A 13,977-nucleotide genomic window follows, 5' to 3' on the forward strand; every position below is an offset into this window, starting at 1 on the left:
ATTACTCTCTAGGCACTGAATACCAACAATTAAAGGTTCTACATCTGGTCTCGCTAACACTGTGCTGGCAGAGCTCCAGCATCAGCCTGGTGAACTAATTGCCTCCAGCGTAAGGAGAAAGTCAAGCCATGGTTCCAACAGCTGTTACCACCTGTGCTTTCATCAAGATTTAAGCAAGAATTCCTAACAATTTGATTAATTTTTCTGTAATTCAGAAAAACTTACAGTGGAAGGTAATTTTCTTACTGAAAATTGGGATATAAAAAGATTTTTGCATAAAGCAAAACCACAAAGTGTCTTTGAATATAGCAGGAATAATTAATTACTCTAGCGTTACCTATAACCCAGGTTAGATAAGTTAATGCATGTTATCATTAGGTCTATCCACACGACTCAGTTCTGAAGGAGTGGCAAACTCTTGTTAGATTTCACCTCAAAAAAACCCAAACAAAACAAACCCATCACCTTGTGTCTTTTCTGACTGAAACTGAGTTTAGGGTAAGGAATAGCTCAGCTGGCACTGCCAAGAAGGGAGGTGTTTCAAATTCAGGTCAGTGAGTAGAGAGGTGACATTATTTTCAGGATTCCCTCAGGTTTCAGGTTTTCTTCCCAAGGCAGCTGATACAACTTCCCAAGTTCAGGTGTGACAGTTCCTCAAGACATTCAGAAGAGGTTATTGAGGCCTGCCTGGTTCTCTGAACAGAACTGACCCCTCTCAAGCCCCCAGCCTTGAAAGGGATGATGAAGCATGTCCAGACAGAGCTCACAGCGGGCAGACCCGCGTGCCGGGCAGACCCCCAGCCAGGCTACAGCACCTGGCAGGTGTCCCGCAGCCCCTTGGCTGCTCTCCAGCCTGCCAGGAGCATCTGCTGTGGAAGGTGATACCCAGGGAGCAAAAGCTGTGCCTTGGAAGCAACTTTTCTGTCACTAGAGCTCTCCCTAAAAACTATTTCCACTTCAAACAAATTAAAATGCAAGTGTCCGGGGATTGATGAGTTTAGGGCGAACACAGCGCAGCTCGAGGGGCTCTGTCACAGCCGTACCTCTGTCGGGACAGGCACTCGGCTCCGTGCCGGACCCAGGGGCTGCGGCGGTCCCAGGGAGCCGTGGCAGCGATCTCGCAGTGCTGTGGGGAGTTCAGACACCAACACCAGGTGAGACACCGATAGCACTGCCCGCACCTCAACATGCTCTCTCCGTCTGAAAAATAACTGAAGCTGACTTACTCTGTGTGGAACTCACGTGCTGGTAAGACAATGCGAATTCCCACAGATAGCACAGGTAAAGTAGCACACGCCTGCTCTCCCGGAAGAGGGGAATCCAAACCTGGCTGGGTTTGCGCAAGACGGTTTTCTCTCTTATTCTCCGAGATGTATGTGCAGATTCCTTGGCGAGGTTCGACAGCGCCAAGGTCCGGGTAGTGCGGCCGGGACAGCACCCGCAGCCCCGCCGAGGCAGGCACGGAGAACGGAGAACAGGAGCTGCCGCCCGGCAGAGCTGGGGCCGGTACCGGGCGGAGCGGCAGAGGCGGGCCGGGGCGGGAACCGGGCGGAGCGGCAGGGCCGGGGCCGGTACCGGGCGGAGCGGCAGGGCCGGGGCGGGAACCGGGCGGAGCGGCAGGGCCGGGGCCGGTACCGGGCGGAGCGGCAGAGGCGGGCCGGGGCGGGAACCGGGCGGAGCGGCAGGGCCGGGGCCGGTACCGGGCGGAGCGGCAGGGGCGAGCCGGGGCCGGTACCGGGCGGAGCGGCAGAGGCGGGCCGGGGCGGGAACCGGGCGGAGCGGCAGGGCCGGGGCCGGTACCGGGCGGAGCGGCAGAGGCGGGCCGGGGCCGGTAAGGGGCGGAGCGGCAGAGGCAGGCCGGGGCCGGTACCGGGCGGAGCGGCAGGGGCGGGCCGGGGCCGGTAAGGGGCGGAGCCTCGGGGGCGGAGCAGGGGCGGGGCGGAGCCACCCCCCGCGCGGTCCCGGCGTCCCCCGCGCCCCCAGCGTCGCCCTGGAGACGCCGCCGCAGCAGCCGGGTATGGAGGGGCCGGGCCGGGCCGCGGAGCCCAGCGGAGGGGCGGACGATGGGGCGGGCGAGCCCCGCTGGCCCCAGCCCCCCGAGGAGAGCACAGACCGCCCGGCAGAGCCGCGGTGCGAGACACCTCCGGCCGGCCCGCAGCCGACCCCCACGGGCCTGCCCACCCTCCTGGCCTACAGACCCGGGTCCTCACAGGCTAACGTACAGCACCAGGTCAGTTGGGCTGGGCGCTCCCCGCTGCTTCATTCACACGGTTCCATGTAGAAAACATGGAACCAACGCCCTTTGCCGAGCCCGCAAAGGAGCCCCTTCTTGACAGGTTCTTCTTCTTCAAGTCTGTTGAAACAGCGCTGGCTGTGCCCACCTTGGGCAGCAAGAGGCTGTGCAGCCTCTCCCCACTGCTGCATCCTCTGTTGAGAGTTTCCCAGTGGAATATTTTGTCTAAATCAGATACAAAATTAATATAAATAGGTACAGTCATAGAATACAACCCAGGCAGAGTTCCCTGTAACCCTTAGCAAAGTCAACAAAGAGTTAATCCGAGGCATGAGATGTGGAGCAAGGGAATTCCAGGATATCCAGTATTCATCCTCAAAACACACCCTTGCTGTCAACCTGGTTTGCATCTGGTCAGATGTACCAGCTCTGTATCACCAAGTGTGCTGGCGCTTCCTCAGAAACTCCCACAACTGCAGACATCAGTTTTTCTCTCTGTAATGCATTCAAATCCTCAGCTACAGTATTCTGTGCTCTCAGCTTCCCTGGGAAGGAGCAGAGCTCATAAATACCATCGTCATTCCTTTTCTTTGGGGGCATTTATTGATTTATTTACAACATTTATATCTGCTTTTCTTTTTGGTGGTTTCCTGAACCTAATGTTTTGAGTTAAATCGTTCCAAGATATCCCAGACACGGGTCTGGTCTGGGTGCCCTTAGGTGCTTTGTCACATTTGTTGGGTTTTGAGCAGAGCTCTCTTTCACTGTGCTAACCTGGGGATCTGGGGCTGGCTGCCCACATCCTTCCTCCCTGCTCTCTCCACCATCACTGCAGGCAGAGGAGAATGCTGAGCCAACATGCGAATGCTGTGGCAACCTGCAGAGGCCGTTCCCCTTCTCCGAGGATGTCCCTCTCTCCGAAGAGCAGGAAGACGTAAGCTGGAGGGAAGGACGAGCAGGGGTCTGCTGTGGACCAGCCATGCTCACGGCTCTGCTCTCTTGCCTTCCAGAGATTCTGCTGCGAGCGCAGCCGAGAGCTCTGTGAGTTCATAATGGTGAGGAAGAGGCTCGAGGATGCCAGCAGCCTTCCCAGAGCTATCAGCTCAGAATCCATCGGCTCTGAAGCCAACCTGCTGCTGTCAAAGGAGAAAGAGAACTGGAGGTACTGGGAGAACTGGGGATGAGGTCTGTGTAATGAACAACAGGGACCTCTGAGGGCAAAAGGAGTGTTAAGAAACCACAGGGAGAGGGATGAAGAAGAAAAAACCCTTGCTTTAGGCACCAGAAGTTCATATTATCTCTGGTCCCTCCTGGCTCCTCTATTGCCAGGCTGCACAAGGAGGTGGTGAGGCACATGCTGAGTGAGATGTTAATTCCAGTGCTGACAGACAAACTATCAAGAGACAGGTAGAGCCAAAAAAACCCCACAGCTGTGGGAAGGGACAGTATTCAGATGTAGCTTCTACCTCTGGCACTGAAACAAAGCTGGAGTTTGTATTTCTGTTTTGCTCCATAAACTGTGTTTGGATTACAGTTTCCAGAGTCACACACAAGAACTCTCCAAGTTCTCAGGCCATTTAGCAGGAGACCCAAAGCTTGTGCAAGACTTTAAGCCTACGTGGAAAGTCTAAGCCACAGGGAAAAGGAAAACTAAACCAGTACACTGTTGCTCTCCTTGAAAATCCTTTGCAGTCTGAGGGTGCAAGTGTCTCCTATGTACAGAGCACACACCAAACCACTGTCCCACTGTCAGAATAGTGAAAACATTCTTGGAGATGAGCTGTTTTCTTGGTCTTGTAGGCATCTGCCCTTCTCTTTCACGTAAAATCCTGATCCAAACCCCATGCCAGCAGAGCTGATGCCACTGCAGTGGCATTCTGTTCGCTGGAATCTGTGTGGGTTCAATTCCTTTCTGCTGAGGTATGAGTATTTTGGTGACACTCCTCTGCCTGTTAATCAGAATTGTGAGCAGAGAGAAAAACAGATTCAGAATTTGTGTTCCTAAAGCAGGGATATCCATTACTTGCAACTTTCCAAACACAATACATGAGGTGTCAACAACGCTTCTATCTTCCAGGCAGAAGAGACTCCTGATTACAGAGTTGGCTGACCAGTCTTTACAGACGAGTGCCACTGAAGGTGGGACACCAGTGCTTGTTCTGAGTGCAGCCGAGCCCGAGCTGGAGCCCCGGCTTGAGAAGGAGCCCAAGCCAGAGCTCTGGCTTGAGGAGGAGCCCAAGAAGCAGCCCCAGCCTGAGAAGCCTGAGCCGGAGCCCCAGCCTGAGGAAAAGCCCAAGAAGGAGTCCTGGCCCAAGGAGGAGCCTGAGCCAGAGCCCTGGCTCGAGAAGGAGCCTGAGCCAGAGCTCTGGCCTGAGGAAGAGCCTGAGGAGCCCCAGCCTGAGGAGAAGCCCAAGCCGGAGCCCCAGCCTGAGGAAAAGTTCAAGGAGCTGTGGCCTGAGGAGGAGCTGGAGCTGGAGCACAGGCCCAAGAAGGAGCCCGGGCCTGAGCCAAAGCCCAGGCCCAAGGAGGAGCCCGGTCCCAAGTCCCGGCCCGAAGAGGAGCCCGAGCACAAGGAGCCCATGTTCCGCAGCGCCCTCGGCTACGATTTCAGTCTTCTGGGGAAGAAGGCAAGTACCTGCAGCTGACAGCGACAGGAGCACCTTGGATGTGTCAGCGCTCTGAACGGTCAGAGCCTGGCAGTGCTCATTATCAAAGGGCAGCTGTGCCAGACTGCTCTCATCCGTTTTATCCCTCCAATCTTAGGTGGGGAAGGCTAAATTGGTGCAGAAGTACTACAAAAATGGAAAGAAATTCCTTACCATGCTCCCAGACGGAACCTCGCAGTTATTGTATCCTTTACGGGGTTCATTTCCCTGCATTAGTCCAGGGCTCTTATTAATTTTAAGTGTGTCCCAATCCACTTTATTACAACACAGCTCATCACTCTCACTTGCTCTGTCTGAGGAGCAGCAGCAGTGAAACCTGACACAGCTCCTGGGTTGAGGTTTCAAAGAGCTCCAGTGAGCACTAGCTTCCAAGACCCAGCACGAGGGGGCAGCACACTTTTAACACAGTGCTCTGGATAATTTATCAGTTTTTACACCCCAAAGTAGTACCCAGAAGTATTTAGCGTGTTGTAAGAGACCAACCAAGCAACACAGGTGGTTACAAATGCCTTATCTGGCAGCAGCTATCCATCTGGAAACCTGGCCATCATCATTACACGAGAGAGAGACCAGCATAGTCTCATAGTACAGGAAGATGAACTGAAGACAACCAAAATCCGAGCACTGTTTCAGTCTGATGGCAGGAGCACATGCTATTACCGGAACGGAGATGAGTGGTGCGTTCAGCAGCTTTGCTGTCTCCTCTGTGCATTGACATTTCAAAGGCCATAAAGGCTATTTTTAATCGTGTCCAAAAATAGACAAATTCAGCAGCTCATGGCCCTGCTTCAGGTGCCCCCAGAGCAGCAAGGCAACCCAGCTGTGCCTTGAGAGGTGGGGGACAGACCCTACCCCTGCTGTGCCTGTGTCTCCCCTCAGGAAAATGAGACCTTCTGCCACAGGAACTTACAGGGTTCACAGCTTCCATTTCCCTTTCTTTAGGATAAATATGAGTATCCAGGGTGGGCAGTATTTGGACCAAGCAGGCAACAGGGTGAGAAGGTGGATGTGGACAAACTTGTCACCAGAACCCCACGTCCCACTGAGCCCCATTTTCATCTCCCTGAACTGCCACGTGGGGGTCAGGATCCTGGCCCAAGACAAGATCTTCGTCTCCTTCCTCGCCATGGGGCGACAAGCAAAATTCAACATGGGAACCAAAGTGCAGGTAAGTGTTCCTGTGCTGAGCCACTCCCCACAGCAGGAGTGGGGCAGCCAGGGAAGCTCCCATCTGCGCTTATCCCACGGTGGATGCTCACTATGTTGTCCCATGCTCCTTCCCCAAAAAGCAAGTTGTGGAGCTGCATGTATCCCTGCCACTCCTATGGAGATGGGGCACTTCCAGCCCCAGCTCTCTGCAAGGGGCCGCAGTGCGGGACTGCACCCCCAGGCTGGCCCCTGGCTACATCCCCAAGGGTCACCCTGGCTCTGCCACAGGGAGAAGAGCTAAGACCCGGGTGGGCAGGGTGCATGGCAGCTCCGTCCCTCCACAGGCTCCGGTGCCAGGGCCAGCTTTGTCTGCTGGGAGACAGAAGCCCTGTCCCCGGCTCGGGTGGCTCTGCTGACAAGTCCTGTTCTGCAGGTCAGCGCCTCTGGCCAGCTGTCTCCTCCAGCCCAGCTGGGTGAGGATGAGCTCCTGCTGCTTGCCTTCCGCGTGAGGATCCTGCAACTCTTTGACAGGATGCGGGGATGCCTCAACTTCCCTTCCAGTGAGCAGTGGAACAAAATACAGCCCCCCATGTACCTCATGACCCAGGCTGTGAAGATCCTGGAGCTCTGCATGGCTGCTGACATAAGTGATGAGCTGCGCAGCTCCATCAAGGCGATAGTAAACGCACAGCAGCTCTGACCAGTGTGTGTGTGTGGTGTAAGGCAAAAGAAGGCAGAGGCAGTCCCCAATGCTGTGGCACCTGCACGTGCTCAGCAGGGTTTCTCCTCCAGCCCTGCCCTGTGCACAGCAAAGGGCAGTCCAGGGCTGATCCACAGAGCCCCAACTGAGTCTTGCTCATGGCAGGCAGTACCGCACTGGTGACACCTTGGTCACTGAGCAGATGAGGGCTTTGCTCAGGGAGAGCAATGCCATGCTCCACAGCAGTGCACTGCTCCTGAGCAGCCTCCCTTCTGTCTCCAGCCCCAGCACATTAGTCACTTCAGCCCTTGGGTAAGACACGAGTTACAAACAAAGGGCACAGCCAAGGACAGGTACACAGGCAGGTGTTTGCTCAAGTCACCCACACAGGTACTGCTCTGCCACTCCTGACAAGAAGGCAGCACCAGCAGGAATCCCCATGTGTTCCTAGAGCCCATGCCCACGACAGCTGCACCGGCTGCAGGTACAAGACAAAGTGATTCCCTGTGCAGAGTGTGACAAATGCCCTCAGCGTGCCCAAAGCAAGCACCAATGCTCGGCTCCAGGGAGCACCAGCTGCAGCCTGCAAAGGGCTCTGGTTCAAACACTACAAACACAGAGCTGTCAGTGAGTGTTTAGAGGTCCTTGGTGCTGCAGTCAGCAGTGAGGAACCTCCGAGCCTCTCCGAGCTGCTGTTGAAACTTGGGGTTCACCTGGCTAGCTTCCCCCAGGAAGGCCACACCTGAACTGTGGCAGGTGCCTGAAGGATAGGGCCAAGCCCCATGGGCCCCTCCCTGCACTGGAGGTTCTTGGGGGCTTATATACAACAAATACAAGGTCAGTAACTTTGAGAAATTGGCTTTTTATGCAGTTTTTCAATTGCAGTTCCAAGAATGTCCATCAGTGACAAACAAGGTACTTCACACAGGAAATGGGAACTCTTTATTTCAATTAATGTTCTTGGGTTTTATTTAGGACAGCAGGAAGGCCCAGCTCATCCCTCAAATGGCCAAGGAAGAACTGCTGAGGCTGGCCCACATGATTCAGGAGTAGCTGATCTTAATTTTCACTGAAGTCACCAAATGATGTTAACGATTCTGCATATAATTTTGCTTATATAATTCAGTATATAACGCACTGTTCGACTCTGCCATAGATTTTGAAAAATATACAAACCTGTTTTAACCACATTAAAGAGATCTGATAGATAGACAGCTATCAATTACTCAACAGTTTAGGACAATATCAGACACTCCTATAACTTCATTTTAAACTACAAAAAGAACATAAATTCATATAAAATACAACAGATTAAACAAACTTCTCTTTTTCCAAGGAAAAATTAGGTATCAACTCAATCTGCCATTGTGTGAAACATGAATATAAAATAAGTTACCATTAGTAATGCCTGCATTGCTGATCTATGAACTGGTCGAATGAAGTCTTAAAAAAACTATACAGTATTATTGCACTCGTGGCTGTGCAGTGTGGACTGGCCAGCACTGAAACAGGGCTCATTGAGTGTTTGTCCAGGAGGCACAACGTGGCTACAAGAGAGGCATCCAGCCTGCACCAACAGCAGCTGTCTTCAGTGCAGGCCTTCATGGGTCTGCACCACGCGGCCTGGGAACTACCACCCAACGCCTGTGGAAAGACACCTGGGTTACAGTCGGCAACACCCCTGTGCCACAGCAGCACACCTGCAGGGAGCCTGGCCCAAGATGGGGAATCGTAAGCTATGCTTTCATGCTTATGTTTTCAAAGTCACAGGTGACACAGGAAGTGGTTTGTCATAGAACACCTACAGGATATGAACACTGGGCTACCAAAAGCTGTGGAGCTTTCGCAGAGGAGCAGGGCAGTACAGCAACCAGAGTATGACAATGTTCTGCTCTCCAGGGTTAAGTGAGGAACAGGACAGCATCCTGTTCCTCGAAGCTGAGGAATTCAACTGAGTTAAAAGCCAGGGAGACCTTAATCCCCCACACAGAGGCTGTTCTAAGGCACGTAACGCAGTGTTTCTGATCTTTGCATCACATACTTCATTGACATTGGGTGTTCTGCCTGCAGTAACACATGCTCTCCTGCCTCATGGAATGCCAGCTTCCTGCTCTGACAGGCAGAACGAGCCACATCCCAAAACCACCCACCAAACAACCTCTGCGACACCACACATGGACGTTTAACATCATGGGAGCTGGTTCTCCAGAAAAATTAACTGAACAAACACACAATCCTAAAATCCAGTCCCCAGTGCACCCGTCTCACCGGGGCACAAACACTGGAGACTGGAGGAGACTTACGAGAAGTTTCAGCGCTGATCAATGGGGCTATGATCGATGATGGGGCATGGACTCCATGTGCACATTGAGCTTCATCTCGTTATCAAGGATCTGTACAAGCTGCTGCATGGAAGGGAGGTGGCCAGACTCCAGCTTAGACCACACTGGGACATCTAGAACACACATGGAAGAAAAGCACCATTACACTTGGGGGGATCAGAAAACAGGCAGAGCTGGTGTAGACATGGCATGGGGAAGCTCTGGGAAGCTGTGAGTTGGTACCAATCTACGTTGACGAAAACATCTGAATCAACAATGCTGCCAACCTCTGGCTATGCTGAGCCCCAGCCCAACTATGAGAGCAGAGTATTCAATGCTTCCATTTAGAAGTGCATCATATTGATGAACAGGTGCAAAATATCCACTGATGTTCCTTACAACCTGAAAAATCAGTGCTGCTGTCCACCAGTACTGATAATCCCATAACAGTAAGAGATTATTTAGGATTCCAAGGATAAAGTATGCTGCAGAATAGGGAAAGCATCTAATTGGAGAGTACATGCCCCTAGCTGATGGTTTTTTATTTAACGCACATCACACAAAGAAAGAATATAACACAGCTATTCCAAGGGACCAAATATTCCTCCTTGTAAGTTTTAACAGAGCTATTCTAGAATAGCTGACATCTGTAAAAACTGCTTTATAAGACTTCTATGATTTTCATCATTTATCATGATAGACAACATCTGAAGATCCAAACGGATGGCAACATCACATTTGAGACATAAATTTCCCGACACCATCCCTTATTCTCCCCACCCCACAGCTCTCACATGTGAATACATGTGACCCCTCAAACAAAGTCTCAGCTTACCATTCAAGGTGATTTCAAAAGCCCCAGTGGACATACACTGGTTCTCAATCATGTTGCTCAGGAAGAAGACCATCATGCAGGCGTACACCTGGAAGGGAACAAAGATCCACACAGACCTCCCCATGTTAGCCACACCTGCTGCTGTTCACGGGTGCCTCTGAACTCGCTCTGCGATTGCTCAAGGAGCGGAACGTTCCCATCTACAGACCCCTCCCTTTCCTCCTTTTACACAGACTGTGCACCCTGCCTTTCCCAGAAAAGCATGAAACCAGCTCCAAACCCCCGCACCTCGCAGCCCTCTGCACACCTCTGGACCCAGCACAGCCAGCTGCAGGGGGGCTGGCAGCATGACACGGGAACACATGCTCGCAGACACAGCCTGTCACTGTCACAGCAATCTCCACATCACAGAGCCAAGGGCCCAGCCACAAACAGCACAGCAAAGCAAGTCACATGCGCATGGGAACCACCGACCCTCCCGCATGCCTCCAAGCTCTTCATCTGGAATCTTCTGTGCGTGGGTGACTAAGGAGGAAAGGAGAGCATCTGCAGCAGTGCAGCTCCTCCCTCACTGCCAGCACCTCTCTAATTTCCTTTTCCTGTTCACAGGCACACTCACTCAGGTCACTGCAACACCGCAGCACCTGGCACAGGGACTGCAGCCACACACCACAGCCAGCCCAGCCAGGCACCGAGCTGGCCCATTTAATTGAACTGGAAATATTACAGCTTCTGGGCATGCAAACTGGCCAGCGAGAGAGCCAGGGCACTGGGCAGCTCAGCATGAATGTCTGTAATTTTAGTTTAGTGGAATAAATCTGGAATAAGGTTACTCTAAGTCAGAGTACAACACCCTGAATCTGCTGGCATCATCAGTACTGACTCATGGGGATATTCTCCCACAATGTCATGCCAGTCTGCTCTCCAAAAACACCCACAACATTTCAACTTCATTTTTCTAACGCCCTTCTAATTGCTGCCTAATCTGTCAGGAGTCTGATGGAAGCATCAACTGCAAAACAGTTATGAGACAACAAAGAAGAGAAACTGTAATTTTAACATCAACAATACTGGCTTGAAATGCTACTCCTGAGCCCTAAAAAAATAAAAAACTTTTATCATCTTTGTCAGCTCGCTAACCTCAGCTGCCCCTCCGCAGTAGTAGCAGTAGTAACAGCTTGGAAAGAGATCACAGAAGCACACCTGGGTTTGTCAAAAGCATAAAGCACAACTGGTGAGAATTATTCTGCTGTAAAGCTGTAGCATGTGAAAGGTAAATCAGTCAGAACTGAGGGACTCACAGAGCACCCTCATGAAGTAACTCTGAAGCTGTTTTTTCAGGATAAAAGAAGCACATCCTTTACCTTGTTTTCCTGGCCCCACTGCCAGATGCTTGGAGCTTGCATGCCAAAGAAAGCAAACGGGTCCTTGCCAACGATGATTAAGCCAATTAATACTAGTTTGAAGACAGACAGGAAGGATGCTATGTGCCTGTTGGAGACAACACACACCAGTGACGGAAAGGTTCCTACTTCACCATACACAACCTGTAATTCATCTCACTAGGAGAATTTTGACAGTGTACAATCAAATGTTTCAGGGGAAGTACAAAACTTTCGAAGAAGGTTTATCTCATTGTAAAAAAACCCCAAACCAAATCAAACCAACAAAACAAAAAAGCAACACACATTAACAAAACCCCCAATAAGGCCCTGCTTTTGCACAGCACCCCAGAAAGACACCTTCCTGTAAACCCCATAGATTCTTTTGCTCCTCAGCAGACCCCAAATAGAACTTGGCTTTTAACTTACACATGCCTGAACTGGACAACAGATTCAACTTCTAAAGAAGCCATTCCATATTACAGGAACATTTAACTGACGGGAACCACTTCTTGTGGAGCCTTTCCCAGTGATGCAGAACTCCCCACAGCCAGCCCACACCGAGGCACTGCGCCCCGCAGCCTCCCACATCAGCAACCCTGCCAGAAATCGGGCCAACGAGTGTTCCAGGAGCCACCCAGTAACTATGGCATTGCTCTCCAGCGTGGGCACGCTGCTTTAAGTAACAGGAATAACACTATTTTGTCTTTTTCTGCATTTCTTTGGGCCTTCCCCCACTGCTGTAGCAAAGGCCACTCTGGCAGCCTCCTCCCTGAAGTGAGCTCTCCCTGGTTCAGACATTAAAATTCAACTTTCCCTTCCTCTGTGTCATTACAGGGATTTGTCACTAAGTGCATAAGCCTGAGGAACAAATTGAATTTATGTCCAGATACAGCATGAAGAAAAGCTGGGAAAATTCACTGCTTCCAAAAAACGTTACATAATTCATTTTAGGTTGGATACAACAGGCCTCATCATACAGATGTCCAATGATACTTGTATGGAAAACCTGGAATGCAGAAAATCACCACGCTCATATGTAATCGCAATAGAAAATCCCCTTATGTTCACATTGTCCGTATTGTTTCAGAGTAAGTGCATGCGTTTAACCACTGGAAAGCAGACAGACAGGCAGTACACAGCACAAGGTGACACGCTCACCTATAGATAGGTTGAGGAAGGTAGTTCTCCCCTTCGATTCGGATGTCTGGGTACCGCTGGCTGATGACCCGCATGTACTCCTCAAACACCCGCCTGTAGCCTCAGGAGACACTGAACACAGACAGCATTGTCACCACAGCTCGAGGGCTGCACAGTACAGCCACTGCTGAGCAGCACTCACCCTCTTCATAACCCCTTCAAGTTAAAATAGAGCTAGCTAGCCTCTTTTATGGCACAGAGAAAAAGCAACCTGCAGTGAAATTACACATCACAAACCCCAACAGGTAAGCCCTGGTTTGCCCCACATCCCAGCACAGACACAGAGCTCTGGAAACACCCACCGGGCATCAAATCGCTCGCTTTCCCTGGAAAAACCTGTTAAGTTAGGATTAATTTACGAAGTCAATGTAAGCAATCCCTTACTCTGTACCGAAGAAGAATAAAAATAAAATCTTCACAGAGATGTCTGAAGCCCTCTCGGGCACTGCCTAGACACGCAATGCTGCTCCCAGCCACCCCCACGTCAGCACAACACAGGAACTGAAGGAGTTAAATATTCTCGAGTTGTCCTCTGCCTCGCCTTTCAGCAGCCGCCTCTATAAAACTGCCTTAACCGTCAAAGACCCCAAACCCAGCACTCTCCCCTGAGCACTTCTGCGGTGCCTCCTGGACCCGCAGGGCCCGGTCCAGGCTCTGTTCCGGCCGCCACCCGGCCCTGCCCACGCCGAGGCCCAGGACCGTGGTGACGAGCGCCCCGGGCCTGCTGAGTTTTTTCTCCCCGCAAACAGGCTCCGTGCGCCGGGGCTGCCTCAACCCTGCTCGGAGCTGCTGGCACCATCGGCAACAACCCCGGAACGGTGCAAAGGTGCCCGAGCGCAGCGACTGCAATATGGGCACTGTATCAAAACAAACACAAAATTACAGCCATTGCTAAAACATCGATTCCTCCCAAACGTTAGTGCCGCACTATCACAACAACATACACGGCATTAAAGGGCCCGAAAAGCGGTTTTATGGCGGGTGGCCGTTGAGCGGGACCCACTGAAAAAGCCGCCGCCCGCGGCCCGGTGCCGCCTCCCACGCTCCAACAGCGCCGGGCGCCCCACAGGTCTCCCAGGGCGGGACGGCCCCCGGCCCTGGGGCCGGCCCCTCCACGGACAAGAACGAGCGAGGCCGCCGCAGCGCTGAGGGAAAGGAAGCGGAAAAAAAAAACGAGCGAGGGAGGGAGAGGCAACGGCCCGGCGGACGCCGCCATTTTGGCCGTCGCCATCTTGACGGGCGCCCCTCACCAGATCTGGAACTTGAGCAGCGGCCCGGTGGCGTAGGCCATGCGCAGCTTCTTCGCCGGCAGCCCGCCCTGCTCCGCCGCCGCGGTGCCGCCGCCGCCCGGTGCCGCCGCCAGCGCCGCCAGCAGCAGCAGCATCCGCCGCAGCCCCGCCGCTCGCATCTCGCCGCCGCCGCCGCTGAGGCACCGTGCGCGCAGCCTCGCCAAGGTCACGCGCACGGCGGGGGCGAGGCCATGGCCGAGCC

General features: G+C 52.7%; 2 protein-coding genes across 2 annotated transcripts; one reads left to right on the plus strand and one right to left on the minus strand.

Moving 5' to 3' along the window:
- The first annotated feature begins 2,017 nt into the window (after nt 1-2,017).
- On the plus strand, nt 2,018-6,748 carry ERICH6 (glutamate rich 6). The gene is made up of 8 exons (XM_040074441.2): nt 2,018-2,230; nt 3,069-3,167; nt 3,244-3,395; nt 4,311-4,860; nt 4,997-5,082; nt 5,424-5,576; nt 5,842-6,067; nt 6,482-6,748. The coding sequence occupies exons 1-8, from the start codon at nt 2,018-2,020 to the stop codon at nt 6,746-6,748; spliced, it is 1,746 nt and encodes a 581-aa protein (XP_039930375.1).
- A 916-nt stretch (nt 6,749-7,664) lies between these two features.
- Nucleotides 7,665-13,922, minus strand: SELENOT (selenoprotein T). The gene is made up of 6 exons (XM_040074519.2): nt 13,737-13,922; nt 12,448-12,558; nt 11,269-11,395; nt 9,905-9,992; nt 9,052-9,203; nt 7,665-8,392 (listed from the first exon to the last, which is right to left on the minus strand). Exons 1-5 carry the CDS (start codon nt 13,892-13,894, stop codon nt 9,079-9,081), a joined length of 609 nt encoding a protein of 202 aa, XP_039930453.1. The 5' UTR covers nt 13,895-13,922; the 3' UTR covers nt 7,665-8,392; nt 9,052-9,078.
- Between the last annotated feature and the right edge of the window lie 55 nt (nt 13,923-13,977).

This window comes from Hirundo rustica, chromosome 10 (genome assembly GCF_015227805.2).
Source record: "Hirundo rustica isolate bHirRus1 chromosome 10, bHirRus1.pri.v3, whole genome shotgun sequence".
NCBI classification, from domain to species: Eukaryota; Metazoa; Chordata; class Aves; order Passeriformes; family Hirundinidae; genus Hirundo; species Hirundo rustica.

Excerpts from the sequence above, each read along its gene's own strand:
- ERICH6 (XM_040074441.2), top strand. The coding sequence starts at position 2,018 with ATGGAGGGGCCGGGCCGGGCCGCGGAGCCCAGCGGAGGGGCGGACGAT. Across the intron at positions 2,231-3,068 it reads AGGCTAACGTACAGCACCAG|GCAGAGGAGAATGCTGAGCC; the intron begins GTCAGTTGGGCT and ends CCATCACTGCAG. Across the intron at positions 3,168-3,243 it reads TCTCCGAAGAGCAGGAAGAC|AGATTCTGCTGCGAGCGCAG; the intron begins GTAAGCTGGAGG and ends CTTGCCTTCCAG.